The sequence below is a fragment of the Typopeltis vanoorti genome, chromosome 25 (genome assembly GCF_054136105.1).
Source record: "Typopeltis vanoorti isolate ZY-2024b chromosome 25, IOZ_Tvanoo_1.0, whole genome shotgun sequence".
Taxonomy (NCBI): Eukaryota; Metazoa; Arthropoda; class Arachnida; order Uropygi; family Thelyphonidae; genus Typopeltis; species Typopeltis vanoorti.
Window position 1 is genome coordinate 932,367 of NC_143573.1, and position 27,288 is coordinate 959,654.

The 27,288-nt window shown below is 36.4% G+C and overlaps 1 protein-coding gene across 4 annotated transcripts in view; it reads right to left on the reverse strand.

Moving 5' to 3' along the window:
- LOC150092475 (membralin-like) overlaps nucleotides 1-27,288 on the reverse strand; it is a 452,321-nt gene that overhangs the window by 183,251 nt on the left and 241,782 nt on the right. For all 4 annotated transcript variants that reach the window (XM_090414438.1, XM_090414435.1, XM_090414436.1 and 1 more), the window contains exon 8: nucleotides 20,665-20,722. In XM_090414438.1, coding sequence (XP_090270564.1) covers nucleotides 20,665-20,722 — 58 coding nt within the window. The remainder of the gene's footprint in view (nucleotides 1-20,664; nucleotides 20,723-27,288) is intronic.

The following is a 27,288-nucleotide window of genomic DNA, read 5'->3' on the forward strand; positions in this document are numbered from 1 at the left end:
TTGGCAGTCATGTGTCCTCTGTATCATTTTAACAGTTAATAGTCCAATACACAAAAATCCTACTGATCCCAAGTGTTTTTAGCATATTGAAAATAACAGCTGGCTGCATTCCAACCTTGTAAGAGCTATTACAGCTACGCCATTCTCTTAATTTCCCCACTGTATGTTAACCCATACAGCTAAAACTCTTTCTCTCTCTACTCATAAACAAGCTAATATTGGATGAGCACAACCACTAATGTAAATGGCTTTGTGCAATTCTATGGGCAGCACAGTGGTGTGCAGAAGTTCTAACAGTATTTGTCGCAAGACTGTGTAGATAATCATTTGAGTTTAATTTATCTTTTATTATTTGTAAATCTGAATAAAAACGAATTGTTATTTTCCGCTCTTCCTTCTTCTGAGGCATAAACACCAATAATAATCATGAAGCTGTGACTTATTTGTAATCTTAGTTGTAGAATTCTCTCAATCCAGTATTTGTAATGTGTGATTTTTTTAAATTGATTTGTGAATAAAAATCATTACACTTGCTTTTACTCTTTCTTCCTTTTTAACATCACTGTATATATAGATGTGATTATCTGTTTCATCTGAACCTTTTTTTTTTTTTTGTTTGTTTCGGTTATTACTACTACTTTGATCTTTCTTTCTATTAGGGTTTTGTCTTTTCACATTCCAAGTTTATTTTCATTCTTTTTTCTTTTTCCTGGCAGACAACACTTGTTTTGCTAATCTTTCCTTTCCCATTCTGTTCAAGTGACCATACCACCTGAGATTATCTCTGCTAACACATTCCTGGATGCCGACAATGTCAAGTTCTTTCCTAATATCCTCGTTTTTAATCTGATATTGCCATTGATGCCATCTGTTCATGCCGCTAATCTTTCTCAATACTCTCATATCTACAGTCTCTAGTCTTTGGTCAATTGTTTTACTTCTGACCCAGCTCTCAGATCCATAAGTCAAAATTGGTTTGAACACTATCTTGTATACAGCTAATTTAGTGTTCCAACTAATTTCTCTCTTATCCCATATGAATTCATTCCATTGACTTCCTACCATACCAGCTTTGTTGAGTCTGTTGTCTATTTCCATATTTAATTTACCGTCTTCAGTAAAAATTGTGCATAAGTAGCTGAAATGTTTTACTTGTTCCATAGGTTCTCCATTCACAAGGCAGTTGACATTTTCAATGATTCTACCTATTTTCATTGTCTTTGTCTTTTTATTGCTGACCTTCATACCATATCTATTACAACAGTTATTCAATTTAGTGAGGGAATCTTGCAGACTTGTACCGGATTTATTTAGGAGTATAACATCATCGCCATAAAGCAAACAGCTGAGATTAACATCTCCAATTTTGATATCAGGTTTAATATCACTTTCCTTCATAATATGATCCATATAGATAATGAATAAAAGAGGGGATAATGTACATCCTTGTCTCACGCCATATTTAACATTAAACCATCTTCCTATACTTCCTTCAATTCTAACTGCTGACTTACAACTCAAATAAAGACTAAATATTGCTTGTTATAATGCCCCAATTAACACCATATAACAATTAACAAAATATAACACCAGAAAATAAAATTTATGCGCATGTTGAATGGATACCTCAAAAATGCGTATTGCCAATTTCTTTGGCCATCTAATTGTCTTTTGTAAGGTGGAATAGTAAGAAAGCATTTGATCATTTTGGCTCATTTTAGAGTGCCAAAATGGCAAATTGTAAAGTTGATTTGTATTCCAATAATGCTCAACAGATGGTAAATTACAAGGACTCATATGAAGTAAAAGTCCAAGAAATAATTTCATTTCAGGTATGTCTGTTGCTTTACAGTTTGAAATTCATTGACTTTTTTTTATCTGTGCTCGGCTTTGCTCAATATTTCTTAAAGCATATAAATTGGTTTGTTCTACTAAAATTGTGAGAAAATCTTCAGAAAAGAAAAGTTCAACTAACCTATTGACACTGAAATTTCCAGTGTCAATTTTAAAACCTGCAGTTTCAACAAAGTCAAATTGTGGGGGCTCTTGTTCTGAATTTTCCCAATAAGTAGATGTTGATGTATTTGGCTGGATGCTAACTTCATCTTCAAAAGTTTCTTCATCTTTTGAAGATGAAGAAACTTTCGGAACCAAATATTTCATGAAATTCATCATTGCTCATATTAGCATAAGCTTCTACATCAGTAAGTTTTCTTTTACTTGCCATGGCGAAATTGAAGGTTCTTAGAGACTAGAAACTAAAAATAGACTAGACGCAATAAACACAGTCATCAGTGCATGTAATATATAGGTGGAAGTGATACGAGATTACTTGTAGTTGGCCTATGAAACAAAATTCTATCTGATAAGCCGGCTACAAGATTACTCGTAGTGACCTTGAAGACGCGAAAGCACTTGCCGTGAGGGAACAAACTATGCCTGAAGAGCTCGGCAGCGAACGTGTTAATAGTCTCGTTTTATAAACAAATGTTTTAATTTTCTTTCTGTTCTTGTTACTTGTAGCCATTTAGGTGGTAATCTTAATTTTATTTTAATGAGAAAGTGGTCACTGCTTATTTCATATCCTCCGTGAACTCTAACATCTAACGAAAACTTTGATGTCTTTTCATTTAAGATAAAATAATCTAATGTTGATTTCCATCCTCTTTTGCAGCAAGAGGATGGAAATCAATATTAGATTATTTTTCCCAAGTATATTTATTTATGTCTTTATGTTTATAGAAAGAATTGATTATTTTTAGGTTATTATAAACTACAAAGTCAATCAATTTTTTACCATTCCTGTTCAGAGTATGTTCTCCATATATTCCTATATTATTATTAATTTTCGTGTTTCCAATTCTTGCATTTAAGTCTCCTGCTAAAATTACATTTTTATTTATTTTTATATATATTTTGCAGCTGATTATAAAATTCAATATTATCCTGTTCTCTTCCTTCTTCTGGGACATATAAACCAATTATTGTTAAATAACCTCTATCTATTTTATTCTAGCTTCTATTACTCTTTCATTACATAATTTATAATGTTTTAACTGTTTTGAAAGGGAGTTATGAATCCAAATCATGACTCCTGCTTGTGCTCTTTGGTCTCTGTCAACTCCACTGTATATCACATTAAAATTTTCAGTTCTCATGGTTCCTTTTAATTTTTTTTTTGTTTCAGTGATTACGGCTATTTTAAAATTTCTTTCATTTAATATTTGGTATAATTCTATTTCTTTATATGCTATTCCTCTTACATTCCAGTTTGCTATATGTATTATATTTTGTCATTTCCATTTTTGTTTTACCTTTTCCATTCCAGGGTTTTTCCATAGATTCATTCCAATTACCTTTTTCTGTCAGCTTAAAAGTAGAATTATGTTCTCCATGTCAGATGACTAGCCTGACGATGGAATAGTTCAGTGGTAGGGCTGCTACCTTAAGGCTTCTGAACTAGCCTTCTTCCAAATTTAAACCCATAGGAAGAATAGGGTATATTGAAGGGGAAAGAGAAGATTATAGTAGAATAGAGTAGAATTATAGTAAAGGTTTATAGAGGGGACATAGTTGTAAGGCCAGAAATGGAAAGACCCCATGGCCCTCGAGTACTCTAATAGCATAAGGTAATTCCGATTAAGCCCTCGAGTACTCTAATAGCATAAGGTAATTCCGATTACCTTTTTCTGTCAGCTTAAAAGTAGAAAGACCCCATGGCCCTCGAGTACTCTAATAGCATAAGGGTCATAAAATAGGAAAAGTTGGCTGAATAGGCCTTACAGGAAAGATTGAAGTGAGTGGATCTTCCTCAGAGTAGAAGAGGATAGATCCAGCTAGGGATCCAAGGGAGTGCCATTTCCCTTACAATCAAGATGATTGCCCCTTATGGCCCTGTTGGTCCACGAGTCCTTATTCGGTATATTCAGACCACCCCACCATATATACATATACACTGACACAAAGATGTATATACACACACATATATGGTGGGCTCCCCTATCTGCCACCCAGGGGACGTGCTCTCTAGGAGGGGTTACAGGATCCCCCCCCCCAAAGAGAAACTGCTATAACTGAAGTTATAACAGTTTCTATTATACACTCTGTAACATGATTTACGTTCAATGAGAGGAGATAAGCTGACTACTGTAGAATCAAATTCTGCTAAGTAGGAAAAGAGCAACCAGTCAGCTTGTTTCATTTTCCATTGGAATATCCAAGATAGAATACATGGTTGCCTATATAAAAGAGTAGATATCATAAGAAAATGATAACTCCCATATAAGTAATCAGTTTCCCACTTAAACAGTAGGATGAAAGGATGAGCAGATTATTAAGTCAATGGATGTGAACATTTGTGCATGCATATGAAGAGTGAAGTAGCCATTTAAATCACCCATTATAAGAAGGGAGGGAGAAAGCAATATGAGGTCATCAAGTCATCCTGAGAGACAACTGCAGTAGGTAGTAAATAGATACAGCATATCATAAATAAGCAATCCAACTGAGAGGCAGATGGCAGTTACCTCTGTGTGAGTGGAACTTGATGGAAGGGATATGGTTACCAACAAGGATGAAAACTCCCAATGTAAGCAAGTCCAGCTCCTATCCTGTCCTTATAGATGAAAATAGCATTTAGTAATGTAGGATCTTCACTAGGAGGCTTTAAATATATCTCTCCTGCATGCAAAAGCATATTAGATTATACTTCTGTAGGAAGGTGCTGATGTCACTGATATTCTAACCAAATCTTGCAGGAAGAATTTCATTATTTTTATTTATTTATTCTGCTGCCTTCAAGGGAGGAAATCGTGCACAGCAAGGGCAATGAAAGCCTCTGATGGTGCACTTTTAACAACCGAGAAGGATATCCTTCACAGATGGAGGGAATACTTTGAGAGCCTTCTTAACCCGGGTGGTCCAGCAGTTGTGGACATCCAAGAGGTGCAGATCGGGGCAATGACTAGTCTCACAGCAGAAGAAGTCCATTTAGCAATAAAATCACTAAAATCAGGCAAGGCTGCTGGCGATAATGAAATTCGGCCCAAAATGCTAAAAGTATTTTGGGCCGAATTTCATCGAGACGGTGTTCTCTGGCTGACTCGAATGTGTCAGGCTGCTTGGATATCTGGGCGAGCACCAAAACAATGGCAGACAGGCATAATAATACCAGTTTTCAAGAAGGGAGACCAGAAGGATTACAGTAACTATCATGGCATCTCTCTGCTCAGCCTGCCTGGGAAAGTGTATGCTAGGTGCTTGGAAAGATAGTGCAGGAGCATAGTTGAGTCAAAGTTCCAAGAAGAACAATGTGGCTTTCGTCCTGGTAGAAGCACAACTGACCAAATCTTCACTTTAAGGCAAGTCTTTGAGAAATCTTGGGAATATGCCAAGAATAATTAAAAGAAACACACGTATTAACCACAGTGAAAATAAACTACTGTACTGATGATGTCCTCAGATACTTAGGATAAAATATTTACAATTAAATAATTTTCACTGTGGTTAATACGTGTGTTTCTTTTAATTATGATCGCACCACAGGTTTCGTTATTTAAAAAAAAAAAAAATGCCAAGAATGTCTACACGTTTTATGGACTTGGAGAAGGCATATGACCGGGTTCCTCGGGATAAGCTTTGGCAAGTAGTACAGGAGTATGGAGTGGATGGCCAACTATTAGCTGCCATCAAGTCCCTGTATGAATATGAATGCCCAGAGTTATGTGTCAGGGTAAACAGCACAAAGTCTGAACGTTTCACAGTCTTCATTGGCCTCCACCAAGGGTGTGTTCTGTCACCCCTCCTTTTCATAATATTTATGGACTAGATTGATAGGCACAGCCGAGGCAGTGAGTGTGTCAGAATTGGAAGATGTAGCATTGGCCATCTGCTTTTTGCAGATGACCTAGTTCTGCTTAGCTCTCCCACAGATGACCTCCAGTGGACCCTGGATAGGTTTGTAGCTGTTTGTGCAGACGCCAGAATGAAGATCAGTGTGGCCAAAACTGAAACATTTGTGGTCTCAAGACAACCATCCCAGTGCACTCTACATGTAAGTGGAGTCCCAATGAGGCAGGTGGAGAAGTTTAAATACCTTGGGTCCATTCACGAATAATGGAAAATGGGACATAGAGCTAGATACTCGAATTGGCTTAGCAAGCTCAATATTGCAGGAGCTTGGTCGTTCGGTAGTATTGAAGCGGGAGTTAAGCCAGAAGGCAAAGCTGGCTGTCTTCAATACAGTCTATGTTCCCATCCCATTCTCACCTATGGTCATGAGAGTTGGGTAATGACCGAAAGAATGCGGACACGAATCCAAGCAGCTGAAATAAGATTCCTTCAAAGGCTTGTGGGGATGACAAGACTCGACAGGGTCAGAAGCTCTGCAATTCGGGAAACTCTCCATACTCAACCGCTGCTTCTCCGTGTTGAGAGATCACAGTTACGTTGGTACGGGCACCTGGTCAGAATGCCACAAGAGAGGCTCCCTCAGCAGGCCTTCTTTGCCAAGCCAGAGGGTGGGAGGCCACGTGGAAGGCCAAAGACTCGCAGGATAGATTATATCCAAAACCTTGGGTGGACACGTTTGGGAATCCCACCAGAACACCTAAGCTTGGTGGCAGAGGATCGTGACCATTGGAAGTTCCTCTTGCAGCTGTTGCCCCCCACAACCCAATTAGGAAAGATGGGCCTTGAGGATGTATGTATGCATATTATTTATTTATTTATTTTTGGTAGTTCCGTCTGGCTTCCGGTAATGCGAGGTCTTGTTTTTAAACAGTTTTTGATTTTGGGTAACTGTGGCTGTATACATCTCTTCCTCATTGGAAAAAATATCCATGACATCATCAAAGTCTACTCTGTTCAGGAGTAGCTAGAGGGGATAGAGGTAGCGATAGGTAGTTAGAGGGCAAGTAGTTTATATTTTATTTTTCTCTGGAGGATAGAAGTGGAGAGCAGAGGTATTAGTGGATTAGAAGCATATTTGTTGAGGTGTATGATCCATCATTTTTCTAACTAGCAGGTTTTGATGTAGCAGAATCATTTTTGGTGTGCTTTCAGGAATGAGGCCATATTCACTTCTATCTCTGAGAAAGAAGTGAATATGGCCTCATTCCTATTCAATTCAATCTACTGAGATTGAATTGAATAGGAATGAGGTTGCAAGTGTATAGGAATTGAATAGGAATTGAGATTGCAAGTGTATCATACTATTCAGGCTTGGCATAGTTGCAAGAAGAAAGAACAGTTGTGCATGTTAATATTCCCTTAGACATGAATTGTTGTTGCAGTGAAGCATCCTCTTCGTCTCCTGATAAGGTATGTTCTACTATGTCTTGATCTTATGAATCTCTTTCTCATCCTTTCACCTCTGGCATGTTCAGGAGTATGCAAAATGGTTTCTCTTGCAGTTAACACATTTGGATGTTTTTTTTTTTTTACATTTACAATTTTTATTTGTATCCAGATTAGAGTATAACATAAACGGACCTCAACTAAAGCTATAAAATCATAAAAAAAATGACTCAAGAAACAAAGGATAATCTACAATTAGAAGGCCCCTCCACAAAAGAATGGACCAATCACTACACGCAGCTTCTGAACAATAATAATTAAATTGAAATAAAACAAGTAAGTAATAAGTCAAGAAACAAATGAAGAACCAATACAGTTAAATGATCTAAAGGAAATACTGGAAAAACTAAAAAATAAAAAAGCTACAGGAGAAGACGTAACAAATTCAGAACTATACAAATACAGCTCCAAACAATTTCAATTATGATTCATTAAATTTCGAAACAGAATATGGGAAGAAGGAAACATTGCACAAAAATGGAAGACAGCAATAGTCATAAACATATTCAAAAAAGGAAACAAAGGATTGTGGAAACTACAGAGGAATATCCTTATTAAATACATGCCATAAAATATATCTAGATATAATTAAAGGTAAATTAACACCTTTAATTATATCTAGATATATTTTTTGAGAAAATTATTGGAGAAGAACAATGCAGCTTTAGGAAAGGAAGATCTTGCACAGATCCCACCTTTACACTCAAACAAATTATAGAAAAAATAATAGAATTTAACCTCCCAACATATATTGGCCTTCCTAGATTATGAGAAAGCATATGATCAAATCAACAGAACAAAATTAATCAATGTACTGTATGAATTGAAAACTCTACCTCAAACTACAAAAGCAATAGCAAATATAATGGAAGAAAGCTATATTAAAATTAAAATTAATAAAGAAAAAACAGAAAAATTAAAACCAATAGAGGTCTCATTCAAGGAAGTGAATTTCAATATAAATATATATATATGGAAAAAATTTCAAGAGAATGGAGGAAAAACAAAATAATAGGAATTAAAATAGGAAATAAAGAATTAACCAGTCTTTTGTATGCTGATGATCAAGTTAATTTTGCTGAAAATGAAGACCAATTACAGAAAAATCTACACGTATTGAACAAAACAATAGAACAGAATGACATGAAAATCTCAATAAATAACATAAAATCAATAGCATTTCAAGGTAAAGAAATTAAAAGATGCAAACTAGTCATCCACAACAAAGTAATAGAACAAGTGAACAAATTTAAATATCTAGGAAATTACATAAACTCCAATGGAGAAATCGAAATTGCATATAAAAAACAAAAATTCCTAGCAGTCATCGGAACTTTGAATAGACACTTCAGTAAACAGATGTCTTGAACAACCCAAATAAAATTATATAAAATAATAGCCAAGCCAATTCTGAAATATGGTAATGAAACGTGGACTTGGGTAGAATGAGATAAAAGACAAGTGGAAGCTGCAGAAATGAAAAGAGAAATCGCAGACTATAAAAAAATAGATGAGATAAGAAACGAAGAAATAAGAAACAGTTATCCATAATTAACATAACAGAAGACATCACGAACTATAGAAAGAACTGGAAAAAAACTACATAGAAAGAATGCATGAGGACAGATGGCCAAATATTGCCTGGAAATATAAACCAAAGGGACACCGATCAAGAGGAAGACCCAGGAGGAGATGGGCAGAAGACTTTTTAAACCCTTGAAAACGTTACAGGAAAAAAATTGCCTAATAAGGGAAGACAAGAAGAAGAAGAAGACAATCTTTATTTTCATGCTCTTTGTTGATGCATCACACACACGGGAGAGCCTCAGCTGTTCAAAATGCTCCAGTTATATGGTGTAAATAGGACATCATCTCAAGCAATACATTGTCTATTTGAGTTGTAAATCAGCAGTTAGAATTGAAGGAGATACGGAAAGATGGTTTAATGTTAAATCAGGTATGCAACAAGGATGTACATTATCTCCATTGCTATAAGGAAAGTGGCATTAAACCTGATATCAAAATTGGAGATGTTAATCTCAGCTCATTACATTATGCAGATGATGTTATACTCTTAATAAACTCAGGACAAGTCTGCAGGATTCCCTGACCAAATTGAATAACTGCTATAATAAATTTGATGTGATAATCAAATTGTGAAGACAAAAAATAGGCAAAAACACTGAAAACATCAATTGCATCCTGAACCTATAGAACAAGTAAAACATTTGAATTCAATAAATGTGTTAACTGAATAAATTTCAATGGAATAAGAAAGTGATTAGTCAAAACACTAAACTAGCTGCATACAAGACAGTGTTCAAACCAACTTTAACTTATGGATCTGACAGCTGGGTTAGAAATAAAACTCTTGATCAAAGACTGGAGACCACAAATATGAGAGTCCTGAGAACGATTAGAGGACTGAACAGGTGACATCAATGGAAGCATCATATTAAAAACGAGGATATTAGGAAAGAACTTGACATTGGTAGCATTCAGGAATGTGTTAGCAGAGCTCCTCTCATGTGGCCACTTAAACAGAATGGGAGAGGAAAGATTTAACTAAACAAGTGTTCTAGTTGGTTGGTTAGTACCAGGACAGCAAAGGTCATACTGCACCATATCAAAGATTACAGCAATATTATATAAGATCATAAATAGTCAAAGACAAATTAGTAAATAATACGCATTTACAAAAAAGTAAGTTAAATAATGCAGTACCTACATATATATGTTTGTATAAACGAATCCTTTGGAAAAAGTTAAAAACATCATGTAATTTGTCTGAGTTTGATAATATCTGCCTGAGTGTATATATAACTCAGCCAAGCAAAAATTTCATTCTTCTCTTGCATGAAGTACTGGATTCCACAAGAATATGACAAATGATGAGATGTGTGTTGTATATTTTGCACATGTGGGTCATCATTCCTCAGTAAATAAGAATGTGTAAGATGGCTGTCACCGATTCAGGGTCTAGCAAGAAAATCTCCTCTTTTCTGTTTTTATGCTGACTAGACTGCCAATACTCAATTTAGGCTTAATTTTGTGCAATTTGTTTGTCAGTGCTTCCTGCCATGATGACTGCCATTGGGCAATTAGCTTTGATCTTATAAACTGTCTGTTTCAGCAGCTGCATTTTGCAGTCTCATTTCCCTTAATTCCAATGTGGCCAGGAATCCAGTATAACCAAACATCAAAATTAAGTATTTTCATTTTGTACAACAATTGACAACCACTCAAAGAGTTGGATTTAGATTACAGTCAGGAGATGAAAAGAGACAGTCTGTAAAGAACTCAGTGAGTCTGTATAAATTACACACTTTTGATAGTAGTTTTCTTTTATATGCACAAGTGCAAGTTGAATGGCAAGCAACTCTGCTGCATAATTACTGCACTCGAGTGGAACTGGTTGGAGATAGTAGTGTCTGGAAATGCAGCAGCACAGCCAACAGAGGTCTTGTATCCTGAAGCATTAGTATAGATAGTCAAGAAATCAGAGTGGGCTACTCTATGTGCATTACACAATTGCAGGTAAACAGATTATGAAGTACGAGACTTCTGTAGTTGACAAAGTGCGTGGTTGCAAGAGGGAGCTCAAACCACCAGGTTTGCACTCCTTCAACATTCATGCCAAAAGCTTGCATAATCTCTTTCACACACACCAAAAGGACATATGGTAGTCTGATGTGTGATATTGAGAATCCGAACATAGAAAAAAGAGACTAGTCCATGTAGGATTCTGTAAAAGAGATTATTTTTAGAACATAATTTATAGACAACTGTTTCTGTCTAATTGATAGAGGTGGAAGACTTAAGACCCATAATCCAGCTTTGAAAGTATAAGTGCACGATAAAGAAAAAGCAATGAAGAATGATCCACACCCTCATTCAGTAGAGTGGAAAGAAGATAAAATGCTCTCTTGCACTTTTCTCTTAGTTGACAAATACACGCATGTGCAACAAATGCAAGTTTTCTGTGAAAGGTGAGTCCCCAGAAAGTGGCTTCTGTTGCAACTGGAATAACAGTTTGTCCCAAACTTAATTCAGGATCTGAGTGAAGAGTGTGTTTGTGGCAGAAGTGTGTGCACACACACTTTTTCCTGCTGAAAACCTGAGCCCATGGAGAGAAAGAGAGAGACAATCAACTGATTGCTGAAGTTGTCTTTCAATTATCCTCATGTTACAATGTTACAAGAGTGACAGTAAATTGTAAAGTCATCAACATACAGAGAATTGCCTACAGGAGGAAGGTGTTCAGTGAGTGAGTTAACTTTGATAACAAAATGTGTCACACTGAGTACACCCTCTTCTTGATAACATGGCCAAGACAGCATACTTCTCACTTCTAACATGGAAGACTCAGCCAGAGACAAAGTTTTGAATAAATGCAGGTGGCCTCTGAGACCTAGGTTATAGAGATCTATCTCCAGGCTGTGTCATAAACTTTTTCCATGTCAAAGAACAGTGAAAAGAGATGATCTTGTTTCATGAATGCATCTCTTTTACAAGTTTCTAAATGGACTAAATGGTCCAAAGTTGAATGCCGTCTACAAAATCCACATTGTGTATTGGAGAAAAATCTCCTATTAACCATTTTCTCTAATATCTTAGAAGGACAGCAGGTCAATAGCATTTGCTTGTGTTGAATCCTTTCTGGTTTTGGGATAGAAAGACAACTGACTTATGCAAAGAAACTCTTCCTCTGTAAGTATTCTGTTGTATATTAAGAGAAGGAGATCCACAGAGGATGATAGAACATATTTTATAATTTCATAATGAATGTCATTAGGATTCACTGTGTTGGGGTGAGACAATAAAAGAGCTGTCTTTAGTTCCTCCTTAACAAATCATATAGCTCAAACCATTGGCAGAAAAATCTGTCTGCTATTTCTCTTTCAATATTAAAAATTCAAGATGATGTGAAGTTATTGCTGAGATTCTGGCAAAATTTTCTCCCCAAGTGCCTGCCATAGCTTTGGGATCACCAACAATACCTCCTATACAATTTTAGCAAGGATCCAAGATATTTTTGACCCTGACGTTTCACATAACATGCTTCAGACGGAGCACATTTAAAAGCTATTAAATTTAATGTGGTAGTTTAACGTACAGTCATTTAAGTTTAAAACAGATCCATCTTGTTTTTTTTTTTTTTTTTTTTTTTTTTTTTTTTTTTTTTTTGCCTGGCACTCTTGGTTCAACCAAGGGTCTGGACAGAGTGGAAATCAAGATGATGTTTTTGGAACTGAGGCTGTTGCTGCCTGGACAATACAATCTGTTACATACTTTACTGTTTCATTGATAAGTGTTTAACAAACTGTATCAGCACATTAAATATTGCAAGATAGGATAAAGTGTTCCAGTCAGCCTGGTCTAGTTTCGGTGTAGGAGAACATGGTTCCTGCAAAGACATTGTGTAAATAACAGGAAAATGATCACTTCCATATACGTTCTTTTCAACATCCCACATGAGCAGTGGAAAAAATGGCAGGGAAATAGATTGTAAGATCTATTGCAGAACATGAGCAGGCAGGCATATAGAAGAAAGTACCAAGTTTATTATTCAAAAGGGAGAGGTCAGTATTGTCAAGGTTTCATTCAATGATACGATTTCAATGATCAAGATTGATTACATTGACTCAGCACCAAGTGATAAATAAATTGAACATACTACAATAAGAAATCCTATAGATGGACAAATCACTACTGCTTCCAGAACAGTATTAAGCCAGACATGATTGAAAGGAATATGACTGCCTACTAGGATACCACTCGTCCATGAGCATGACAATCTCCAATTCTGTCCTTGCATATGAAAGTGAAATTGCCTAAGTTAGAATCCTCAATGAGTTTTAAATATGTTTCCTGTAGACAGAAGCAGAAAGGCTTGTGTTTATGCAGCAAAATCTTAACATCATTGATATTCAGGTGAAACCCACAACAGTTCCACTGTAAAAATGTTCCTATTGCTTTGGCTTTGTAGATTTGTCCAATTTTCAGGAGTCAGAGGGCTTACCTTTGTCAGGGTTATATTTATCAATGGATTTTAGGAAGTATGGATGGCCAATGTCCATCTCTTCCTCTGGAGAAAGATTCATTACATCATATGAGCATCAGGATCAGTTGGTAAGTTTAATCTACTTGCAGTGGATTCTGAAATATCCATTCTTTCTGTGAAAGTGTCTGGTAGCTTATTTTTAAGTGATATCCTTGCTATAATTTTTTTGACAAGTGGATTCTCATCAAATGGAACTATTTTTGGAGTTGTTTCTGGAGTGAGATCATAAGTCATATGATTAATGCACTCAACAGAGAAGCACTCGCAATTATGAAGTTCAGATACGATAAAATTATCACATGGTGGAATAGACATATGAGTTTGAGATGCTGTTAACATTTCTGCCACCTTCTCAGTATAAGAGGATCTCAGGACAGGTATCACTGTCATAGTTTACATAACTTCCTTTTTTGCATTCTGATATATTTTGTTCTGTTTTAATATGTTGTATTTCTTTTTCATATTTCCACTTTTGACATGCACAGGAGTAAGCTGGATGATTTCCCTGACAGTTGGCACATTGAGATTTCTTTGCAGAGCAAGATTTGTTATTATACTCCTTACTGCTGTATCAAGCACAGGTGGTAGAACCAAGACAGCCAGTTTGGGTATGTCTGTATTTCTGACATTTAAAGTATCTTAGTGGATAAAGATATAGTATAACAGGACTTTTGAGATAACCTGCTTTTACATAAGTTGAGGTTTAGGTGTATCAAAAGTAAGGATGATGTTCCTGGTTGGAACCAGGTGACCATCCCTACATATCAGGATGCACCTCACACCTATCATTCCCTGATCATTAAGCTTTGAACATATATGTTCATCAGGAACATTGAGGAGATCCCATTCTGATGTCACTCCTCGAAAATAACTGAGCATTTTATGAGATGTTACTCATAAAAATTACTCATTACTAAAGTGTTTTATGATTGTTATTCCACCCAATGATGTTGCTCTCAGCAGTTTTTAGAATGTTGATGATATGATGTTTCCATGAGGATATCACCAGAAAGTAGTTTCTTAACTGTTTTGGGAGATCCTGTGGGTCCTAAACCCATTGACTTTTCATCAGTTGGACATGGATAATCAGAAACACTGGTATATTTATACTGGTTTCACATATTTTTTGTTTCTTACTTCTGTTATCAAATGATGTAGCTATGGTATCGGTACCAGGTTGGGGCCTTGTTAGAGCCCTTGCAACATTCAAGGATGAAGAATTCATACTCAATGGAGATTGTTGTTTCCTCACCACAGCTCTCTCCACACATGAAAGCCCACTGGCTGGCAAGCAATGACTGCACTCAGGAGTGGACTGCCAGGGCTACCCTGGATCCTATACTGGCACCAAAGCAAGCCTTGAATCCTAACCCCAAACTATGGAGTGAGAGACTTACTGCAACACTATTAACTCTTACAGGCAAATCCACTAGCTGACTGATCTTGGTAAAGCCATCCAGAACTGCCTGTCTTGCTGAATCAGAGGCCAAAGTTGTGCAAGACTACTACAATCCCCCTTTTGGATGTTCATGGGTTGCACCGCACAGCTAACATGGCAGAAGGCTGTTGGATTTTTTACTATCCTTTCTTCCAGACCACCATCCTCAGTGATGGTGATCTGGAAGAAAGGATAGTAAAAAAAAACTCCAGAGAAGTAGAATGAAGAATATGGGAAGAAAAGCAAAGAAAAAAAGAAGAATGAAAAGAGCCAGTACCATCACCGGGAAGTCCCTCCTTGTGGTGCACAAACAGGTGCACCACAAGGAGGGGCTGTAGTTGAAAAGACCTGGATTTAAATCCAGTTGTTCAAACCCAGGACTTTTCACCTGAAGGTGAGTTAGCCAATCTCATACAGAGGTGGAAGGGTTTCTCTTTCTGGAAATACAGGTATTTCATCCTGCAAAACAAGCAAACCAGCCAGAACAAAAACCCAATTTACAGACATAGCAGACAATGAACAAGATTAATTGCCCTATCATTCTGGTTTCAAAGAAGCCAAGTTAGTTGGCCATGTCAGGATAATGAGTCTAAGAGAAGATGGAGAAATGGAAAAGATGGGCCTAATCTGTCCAAACCTACAATACTGTTCTCAATCAAGATGGTGAAAAAAAAATTCCCTAAAAATGCTCGATGCTATCCAGAAGAGGAAGTCTAGTTAAGAGATAATCCCACTCTCACAGATTAATTTTAATCCCTTTTTTTTCACACATTTTTTTTCTTGCCAAATGCCTCTTCAATAGGCATTTTCATGGACTACCAAAATGGCCACCTTTGTTCCTCCATTTTACTTTACAGTTGTGGGTAAATTTAATTGTAAGTCAGCAGTATAATTGAAGGAAATACGTGAAGATGGTTTGATGTAAACTCAGGGGTGAGACAAGGATGCACATTACCTCTGCTCTTATTCATCATTATGAAAGAAAGTGGGCTGATATTAGAATTAGACATGTCAATCTTAGCTCTTTTATGCATCTTAGCATCTTTTATGCAGATGATAATGCACTCCTAAACACATCTAGTGCAAGTCTCCAGGATTCTTTAATTAAATTGAATAACCTGTAACAAATTTGGCATGAAAATCAGCAATAAAAGAGACCAAAACTATGAAAATAGGCAGAAACATTGAACACATCAACTGCATTCTGAATGGAGAGCTTATACAATTTCAGCTATTTAGGCACAGTTTTTAGTGAAGATGGCAAGTTAATTCTGGAAATAGACTACAAAATAAGCAAAGCTGGTAGTGGGTAGCCAGATGAATAAGTTTATATGGAATAAGAGAGAGTTAGCTAAAACATCACGCTAGCAGTATACAAAACAGTATTCAAACCAGTTTTAAGTTATGGATCTGAAATTTGGGTTAGAAAGAAAGCACTTGATCAGACTACATATATAAGGGTTCTGAGAAAAATTAGGAGAGTGAACAGATGACATCAACAGGCAGAATCATATTAAAAATGAAAATATCAGAAAGGAATTTGACATTGTCATTCAAGAATGTGTAAGCAGAGCTGATCTAAAGCTGTAATGGCCACTTAAATAGAATGAATGAGGAAATGCTAACAAAATAAGATTTTTTGACAGATTAAATAAGAAAGAGACCCAGAGGAAGACCAAGGTTCAGGTAGATTGATTCAGTCAGAAGGCCTTAGAAGCAAGAAATGTTAGATAATATGACAATATTGAAGGGATGATAAGTAATAGACTGATTTGGAGGAAAATTGTGGACAGAAGATTAAAAACAATGTAAACTTAATTGTGTAGCGCTGTCAGAGTAGCCTGAGCATCATCTGTGGGTACATATCAGGAAATTGATGATGATGATCTGTGGGGAAATGCAGAAGCAACTGCTAGTGAAAATACATCTACAGTTTGGTTTTTAAGCTTTAGTTAATGATCAAATTTCTCATCCTCCTTTTTCATTCTGATACCTCTGTTGTATATGGAGTAGCCTTCCTCACACAGTTTTCCTTAAGGACTACAGCTTCCGGAAACCTATTGCATGTCATAGGTAAGCACAGCTGATCTAAGGTGGTATGGTCACTTGAACAGAACAGAACAGAACTGGAAAAGTCAGCCAAAAAAGAAGTGTTCAGTGTTAAGTGACACAGGAAAAATATCCAGAGGAGGACCAAGGTTCTGGATGCACTGATGAAGTTAATAGTGCTCCTAATAAGACTGGATGTAAGATCTAATAATATTGAAGATCCCATAAATAACTGATTAAATGGGAAGAAATAGTATCATAGTATCTTACACATGGATGGTGCATATCAGGATATAATGATGACTATAAACAGAAAGAAATAGAAAAAAAACGTCCAAGTATCTTATTTTTGCATTTTTAATACATCATATTAAGTGTATCTAGCAGAAAATTTCAAAAAAATAATTAAATATCAAATTTCATTTATATATCTTACATCATTTCAAGATATAGCAATCAGAAATCCACAAATCAAAATCAAGTTCTTAATCGAATAAACAGCAGACAATATTAGTATTACTTCCAAGCCTCGATCGAGTCGAGAGACTTATCACAGGAGGTCGAATGTTCACAGACCACAATAACTATCATATTTTGCCTTGAATACATTCAATGTTAAAGCACTCCCCACCCATTCTGGCAATGCATTCCACTCATTCACAACCCACCAAGCAAAAAGAATATGTGAGAACCTTACTCACATAACCTTTGTACAGTTTCCAAGGATGACCTCTTGTTCTCACATTACTCATTATTATTGATAAACTACTCTCACCAACTTATATGTCTCAGGTCACATCACCCCTCCTTCTATCCACCAAACTCTGAAGAACATATTTCCTCAATCTGTTCTCATATTCAACATTCCAGAGTCCTGAGACAGTCTTGGTTATTTGCCTTTGCACTCTCTCTCTCTAATGTTTCCTTATTGCCAGTATAGCCAGGTGATCATCTCTGTGCACAAAAATCCAAATGAAGCTAATTAGTGACTGACGGAGTGGAACCATCATCTCCTTATTTTACATGTTCAGAGTTCTTTGAATTATAGCAGCAATTTTTCCAAGTAACCTTTACAACTTTTACAATGTCCCCTTACCTTCAGCTCCATATTCACTAAGATCCCTTGTCACCTCCTCCACCTCTTGAAGCAAAGTTCCTCCAATATGGTAAACTCCATTCCATCATCTCCAGCCAAAGTGCATAAATTAACACTGAAATGACATCCCATTCATCAGCCCAAAGCACCTACCTATTCGAATCCTCTTGTAACAACAACACATCAGAATTTCCTAACATTGCTCTTCCTAATTCAGCATCATCAGCAAACAAATGAATATCTCCTTTCAACTCCATGAACTATATTATTACTGATATATAAGTTAAACAACAGTGGTTCTAGAACAGCTATACTACCTCACTCATCACCTTCCTTTTTTTTCGGACACGGTTTTTTTTGGGGACAAGCTACAAAATGACTCCATTCCCTATCCTGCTCAATTTCAATAGTAGTTTATCATACAGTACACAATCAAATGCTTTAGCATCCAGATAAATAACTGTATAAGCATCTCTGCTCCAATACACTAGTCACCCTATTATAAAATGTAATCGAGTTACTGAAGCATGACCTCCCATTAACAAACCTCTGCTGCTCTTCAATAGATTTCCATTTTCATCAATCAAAGTTTGTATTCTATCTGTAACCAGTCTCTCTAACATTCCACCTTCACCACTACACTTGATATACACACACAGGTTGACACAACTGCCTTGGATTCTTTCTTTGTACTCTTCTGGGACTGTTCCTGTTTCCAGACTTCTGTGTAACAACCAAGTCAAGGGCACTGTCAGCTCTCTTTTACACATTCCTGTAACATATGTTGTGGCAGTATCACTAGCCTCTTTAATATCAAAGTTACTTAATATTCTAAATACTTTTCATTCTTGAGCCATCAGTCTTCCTTCCTACTGCTATTCGACACTACACTACTCTTAATCCCACTACATGCAATACAATAACGAAATACTTACTGAAAATTTCCACTATATCTTCAGCAGATGTGACTCATGTTCCAACTCTACTAAGTCAATCTTCCATATTTACCCTTTTTTCTACTAGCAACATAACTGTAAAATTCTCCAGGATTTTGCTTTATTGTTTCAACCAATTTTTCTTATGACAAATTCTCTTTCCTTACTGAATTCACCATCTTCCTAGACTGCACCTTATACTCCTCATATTATTAAGGGATACTACATTCTTTATATCTCCTTCATAACATCCTCTTTCCCAGAAGCTCTTGCAGAATTCCACAAATCATCCATTTCACTCCTAATTTATTTATCCTCCGAACCTTAAGAATACAATGTGACACTGCCTTAAGTAACTGATTCCAGACCAATCCAAGCACTGCTGATTTCTCTCCCCTTCAAATGAATATGGTGGTGCACATCACTAATATGTTTCCTTAATTTATCATAGTCTCCAACTATGTAATTCCACATATCTCTCATTCTGTGAAGCTGGTACCTGACCTGCTTAGTTACTCTCCACATGAAAACAATACGATCACTCTTCAGAAGTGGTAGCAATGCAGTAACATCATCCATTTTCACTGTACAAAGCAATATTATTAAATCTAACACCAGAGTACCACATGTTGACTCAAATGCATGCTGCATAAGATAGTTGTCCCTAAGTAGCTCAGAGAATTTGATCTCTCACACATATTTCCTACTCAGTTAGTCACTAATTATCATCATCCTGTCATCATCAGCATTATCTGTCTGAACATTTCAGATGCATCTCTTCCTCTCTCTTACTGCATTCCCTAACCTGTAGCAACATCCACTAAATATCTAAAATTTGTGCTAACCTCAACCTCACACCAAATGACCTCAAAGCCATCATTATTACTTCTTACTTCAAGTTCCACACTGAGAGAACATAACTCTTCTGAAATTATCAGTAATATCCTTCCTGTTCTATTATCTTTTCTTTCTTTTTGAAAAATGCTATAACTATCACATTCTATTCTCACGAGTACATCGTCTTCTGCTAACCATGTCTCACTGACACCAATTTGTGGACTAACTAACTGTAGCAAGGCTACAAACTCTGCACCCTAATTACTAATACTCCTTACACTGGTGTATAAGCACTGGCTTTCCACAGCCCTCCTTTCCCTTTCACAATTCCTTATCCCATTATTCAATTTGATTCTGCTGCTCCAATTGAGGCATGCCTGCATCTGTATCTTGTCCTCCTTTTTGGCATGTTCTCACACCAATTCTAGTATCTTATACCCACAGTTTCCCCTAAATAGCTACACACTCTTCTTCTCTCATCAACAATCTACCCAGCCTCACACTACAACTCTCAATCAAATGCAGCAAACAGTTCTCTACTACCTTCAAATTTATCCCATACATCCACAAACTCGAGTCCTCTCTTCTTCCACATTCTGGCTATCTTGCTATTCATGATCAATACTCTTTTTCTCAGCTCTCTCTCTCTCTCCACTGTCTAGTATACTGGCACAGTGTTGTTTGTTTGGTGTATATTTGTATTGTAGTTTAATTGGGCATAGCAATATGACAAGGTCATACTACTTATTGGGATGAGCCAATGATCAGAAAATCCATTCTATAAATGCATTTCATCAATAAAATAAAATATGTTGAAGTACTGAACTGAATTACCACTCATACTAAGCAAATAAAAAAATTAAAATTAAATTAAAAAGATATAACTTACCAATAAACATGAAAATTTGATGATGAGAATACCTTAAAAGCATGGAAACTGATAATGTCTGGAAGGGAAAGAAAAAAAAATCAGACTATTTAGTGCATAATGAAAAACTAATAAAATTCAATTAATTCAAAAAATTCATTATCAAAATTATTATTATTATTGTTGTTGTTGTTTTGTTATTATGATTACATTATCAGTTGACATATCTGTGGGGTAAAAATAATCACTAGGAGTAGTGAACCTTAACTGTTGATATCTGTCATGTAAACTTCAAATCGTTCCATCTGTACATTCTCTGTCATCTTTGGCAATTGACTCACTCACAAGAAAACACTGAAGGAAAAATAATGCCTTACTCCTTTCCTTTTAGTCTTTATACCATTTTCAGGACATCTTGTTCTTATAAATCTTTCAAGTGCTGCAGTATATTACTGAACACAATGCTTTCCAAATGATTTCAACTAATTTCTTATTTTCTTCATTAGCTTAAATAATTGGTTTTGAGGTGAATAAATAATGCTCATCACACACACACACACCTACCTGTATCATACCTAACTAGAAAGAGCACCAAAAATAGAAAAACAAACAGAAGTTTATTGCATCCAGCGATGGACAGGAACAGCAGACCACAAGGAATTTCCCAGTAGACCAATATGCAAATGGGCCTAAATATCTGCCAAGTTTCCTTTATTGTTGTTTTGTTTTAATCATTCAAGCATTAGTTTTATATCAAGAATATGATCATTTGATCGTTAATCAAATGATTAATGCTAACCACTCAATTAACTAAATGATTAACGCTAACCACTCGGCCAGCGTGTCCGCTCTCCAGTCAAGAGGCCATAGGTTCGAATCCTGCTGTGGGCATGGATGTTTGTGATTGTTTGTGAAAATATTAGTGGTGGTGGTCGGCGGTAGATGGCGTTGGTGTTGTTGCGGTCAGTTGGTGAATTGCGAGAGGTGGAAGCAGAATTGTAGAGTAGATGCCCTCCCTCGATGAGTCTTTGGACTCCCTGGAAGTGACAAATAATAATAATAATAATGATAAAGATGCTCTCAAACACATACATACATACAACAGCATGTATATATGTTGAGAAAACATACATACAACAGAAAACATACAACAATGTAATGAACATATGGGCAGAAGTCCACAACAATGGGAGTGACCTCACATCCCTCCCATATACAAATTATTTAAACTTGTGTTGTGCACTACTGTGAAGTTGCATATCAACTGTTTAGCTATTTAATATTACATTATATGTGTGTGTTACTCCCACCCATGAAAGGTTATTTACTAATCTATAGTACGTATATGAAATGTATATGAAAACACTATACAACAGGGCTAAACTAATCTGTTCTAACGATACGGCCCTAAACACTGAACTAAATCACATCCTCAACACTTTCTCAGCCAATGGCTACCCCCCCCCCAAAAAAAATCCAAAAAATATTAAAACCTACAAACTGCATGTGTGTGATGCAACTGTAGTATTTGTTTCGTTCAACGAGCATTAAACATTGAATTCTACCGACATCAAGTATCATGGAATCCAGTCAATTAAGGTTGCTATATCTTTACGAGTTCAAATTGGGAAATTCTGCAGCGGCTGCAGTAAAACACATCAATCGAGTATTCGGTAGAGGAACAACTAATGAGAGATCCACTCGCCGTTGGTTTGCAAAATTTCGCTCAGGAGATTTGAGGCTACAAAAAAAAAAAAACCGTGGTCATCGTCCTACCTCCATTGATTCGAATGAATTAAAGGATTTAATCGAATCAGATCAACAACAAACTGTACGCGAGATCACCCAGACACTAAATGTACACTTCTCAACTGTTTCACAGCACTTGGCAATAATAGGAAAAGTAAGGAAGCTTGACAAGTAGGTGCCTCACGAACTCACTGATGAAAACAAGGCACGGCATTTGGAAGCGTGCTCTTCTCTCTTAAGAAGTAAAGAAGAAAGGATCCTGCAACAAAATGTGACTGTGGATGAGAAGTGGATATTCTACAACAATCGTACACATTCATCGCAGTGGTTGGAAGTGAAAGACACTCCGGGAAGGACTCCAAAGGCACCTCTGCATCCAATAAAGATGTTTACTGTATGGTGGTCTTCTGGTGGTGTTATTCACTACCCATTCCTTCCATGAGGTGAAACAATAAATGCAGCTCGATATTGTACAGATATGCGGCAAATGCATGACAAATTGTGCCTTAAGCAACCAGCACTTGTGAATAGACATGGAGTCCTATTGCTTCAGGATAATGCCCAACCACATACGGCAGTGTCAACCATACAGCAAATCAACAATTTGGGATACAAAATTGTGCCTCATCCTCCATATCGCCTGACATTTCCTCAACAGATTACCATTTTTTCAGGCACTTGAGCCATTTTTTGTCCAAGAAATGCTTTGCCAACGACGCAACAATTTATCGGGCAGTGGAGGACTTCATCACTTCCAGAGACACTGATTTTTACAAATGTGGTATAAATGACCTTGCTACACATTGGCAACAATGCATTGATGCTGCTGGAGATTACTTTGATTAAACAGGTATTCTTCTTCTTTTTATTCTCTTCTTTTTCAATGACAAAAGAAAGGGCGCGTACGTACAAAGGAATTCAAATTGCGTGCAGTGGTGCATTGCGGATTAAATTACTTAAATTAAATTAAAATAATTTACAGTTAAGTTATTATTTTACACAATTTTGTATGACAATTTCCCATACTTTAGGGATGGCAAGAACAACATTGCGGTTTAGATTTGGTCTGTGGAGTAGGGCTTCAGCACTTTCTTTATATAAACGTTCATTTTATATGAAGATCTGTGTAGAAGTTTTGTCTTTTTCCAATGGATCTTGTGGTTTGGGTTTTCAACTCTGTGTTAAGCGAGGCCTGATTTATATGGTTTGATGAGGCGGATATGGTCTTGATGTTCCGAAATGCATTTAAAAACTGATCTGCCTGTCTGTCCTTTCTGGAATCACACATCCAAAGAAAAGAAGACGATTCCATCTCCACCTCTGTTTATCGCAAACCAACATTTTCAGGCCGCTACATTCACAATACTTCAGCTCATCATCCCTCTCAAAAATTTGGCATCATTAAATCATTAGTAACCAGAGCACACAGATTATGCTCCTCCGAGGATTCTCTAAAACAAGAATTGGAAATAATGAAAAATACAAAAAAAAGCCACTCTAAATGGTTACAATCTCAAAACAACTCAAAAAATCATCAGCAATTTCTCCGCACTTCAACCTAGACAAGAACAACCCCATAGGATTCCCATACCTTATATCAAAGGCATCTCCGAACGGCTCTCGAAAATTATAAAGAAATACAATCTTACCGCCACCTACAAACCCATCAACCAAATTCAAAATTTGCTACCCTCGCCTAAAGACAAACTTTCACCTATGCTACTACCTGGTGTATACAAGATTCCATGCTCCTGTAAACTCTCTTATTTTGGACAGACAGGCAGATCAGTTTTTAAATGCATTTCGGAACATCAAGACCATATCCGCCTCATTAAACCGCATAAATCAGGCCTCGCTTAACACGGAGTTGAAAACCCAAACCACAAGATCCATTGGAAAAAGACAAAACTTCTACACAGATCTTCATATAAATATGAACGTTTATATAAAGAAAATGCTGAAGCCCTACTCCACAGACCAAATCTAAACCGCAATGATGTTCTTGCCATCCCTAAAATATGGGAAATTGTCATACAAAATTGTGTAAAATAATAACTTAACTGTAATTAATTTTAATTTAATTTAAGTAATTTAATTTAAGTTCAGGCCACAACGCGCAACTGCACGCAATTTGGATTCCTTTGTACATACGTACGTGCCCTTTCTTTTGTCATTCCTAGTATTGCCATACTGTACTGATGGTCCTAAGATACCTAGGACGAAATATTTACGTAATAAAAAACCTCCTACTGTGGTTCACGTGTGTTAAATTTAGTCATGAATTCTCCACAGGTTTCTCTATATGATCAAGTATTCATAATTGTATTATCAACTAATCCTCATATTACTATATAAAATGTAATAACATAATAATATTACAATGTAACATACTAAAATATGTGATAATATTACTATGTAACATTAATGTAATAAAAATATTATTATTATTTAAAAAATTATGTAAATATACTGCTCAAAACAATTTGGGGATATTTTGGTTTTCTTGTAAATTATAAAGTTATAAAAATAATTTACAAGTGCAACACATTTATTTTAATATATTCTTAATATATAACAGTGTAGAACATGCAACTGCATACAAAATCATGTTAAGACTTTTTGAAACATGTCTTAGCCATATTAGCATGTGGTGGGGAGGGGACAAAAGTGTGGCTTGTTGTGCTCACTTCCACAGTGCATAATTATCACTTCAATTGTAAAATCGTGTCACCGACCACACATCATTTTGTTAAAAATGGCAGAGCAACATGATATTCCGGAATCCATGGCTTGGAGAGCCATTGGTCGATTAGAAGCTGGACAAACGCAGCAAGTTGTTGCTGAAGCTTGTGTATCGTGTATCTCCAAGCATAATTTCGCAACTTTGGAATTGCTTTCTGGAGACAGGAAATGTTTGCCAAAAGACAAGGTCACCCATCATCAACAAATCCAAGAGATGATCAGTATTTAGGTAGCATCCCAGACAAATACTGGGATGCTACCTAAAGCATCCCAGTATTTGTCTGGGATGCTTTAGGTAGGTGCATTTCTGCTCAAATGATGCCACCATGATTGCTTCAAGAACTCAAAATTGCTCTCACAGAAGAGTGGGGAAATATCCCACAAGAACTGTTTGATTATCTCTACCGCTGTTGTGGCTATTAAAGGAGACCATACACCCTATTAAAAATTAACAAAAGCGTTTTTGGCTATTCTTATTGTTATTCTTGTTAAAATTATTTCACACTAAAATGTATAATTTGTTAAATTTATAATAAATATTGATTATTTAAACAATATCTCATCAATTACACCCTTTTATAAGTAAGAAATATTTATTAATGTATTAAGTACCCAATAGTTATAATTATCCGAAAGAAACTAAAATATCCCCCAATTGTTTAGAGTAGTGTAGTATCTTTGTGTGAAACTGGAAATATAATTTAATTGTAATCATAAAAATTAATAATAGTAGTATATGTATATAATTAATCTGAGATATAATAAAGTGTTAAAAAATCATATGTAATACATATGCATATGTAATGTAAATGCATGTGGATATACAGCATGTACTTGCTTGCAAAAAAATGTATTATTTAAAAAAAAAAATGTTAGCAGTACGTGTAAACACCCGTATGCAGATTAGTGTGCAAGTATATATTGTAAATATTATGTGTGAATAATAATAATTTGATTTATACAAAAGATTATATTTATTTTATTATTATTATTCAGGCCTTCATGGAGTCAAGAGACTCATCCCGGTAGGTCCTTCCTAGGAAACAAAGTCTATCACACCACTCCTTGAACATACTGACCATTCTTGCTCTCACCACTCTATCAGTCAATGCATTCCACGGTTCCACCACCCTCCACACAAAGAAACCACTCCTCACCCACTTGTTCACAGCATCTGTTCATACTTTCCAGGGATGGCTCCTTGTCATAGCTCCTTCCCACTGCCGCACCAAGTGAGAGAACTATTAAGTGACCACCCTGTAACTGCCTCTCAACAGTTTAAAAGTCTCGATCATATCACCTCTTCTTCTATCCACCAAACTCTGCAGTTCACATTTGCTCAACCGATCCTCATAATTAACATTGTACAGTCCTGAAACCATCTTTGTTATCCACCTCTGCACCCTCTCCACAGTTAAGTTATACCCTTTGAATCCTGGGAACCAAATTTGAGAACAATAGTCTAAGTGTGATCTAATCAGGGTCTTATACAACGGAATGATAACTCTTCTATCTCTGCAGGTCAGTATCCTTCTCAGTATTGCAGAAATCTTCTAGGTTACCTTCACCACCTTTGCAATATGTCACTGAATTCAAGCTTTCTATCGATCATCACCCCCCAGATCGTGTCTTCCCTACTTCCTCCAGTATAGCTCCTCCAATCGAGTATGCTGCCTCCCATCGATGTATCCCAAACTTCAAGACTTTACATTTTGCTGCATTAAAACAACACCCCCATTCATTTGCTGATCAGTCTAGTTTATTCAAATCCTCTTGCAGGGCCACCACATCTGTACTATTACTAATAACCATTCCCAGCTTCACATCATCTGAAAACAACTGAATCCCCTTGTAATCCATTGACAATGTCACTGATATAAGGGTAAAAATGTTCATTGCCAATCACGCGATATCGTGTGATGAGAGTTCTCATCTTTCGGCCGGTCACGCGTTATCGCGTGGACATCGCTATCAAGTAAAAAAAAAAAATTGGCCACCGCACGAAATCCCAATTTTCAGCTTGGCAATGAACGTGTTAAACAATACAGGTCCCATTACTGAGCCCTGTGGAACCCCACTTGTAAACCTTCTGCTTCCTTGATATTGCCCCACCATACACAACTCTCTCTCTCTGATACCTATCACAGAGCCAAT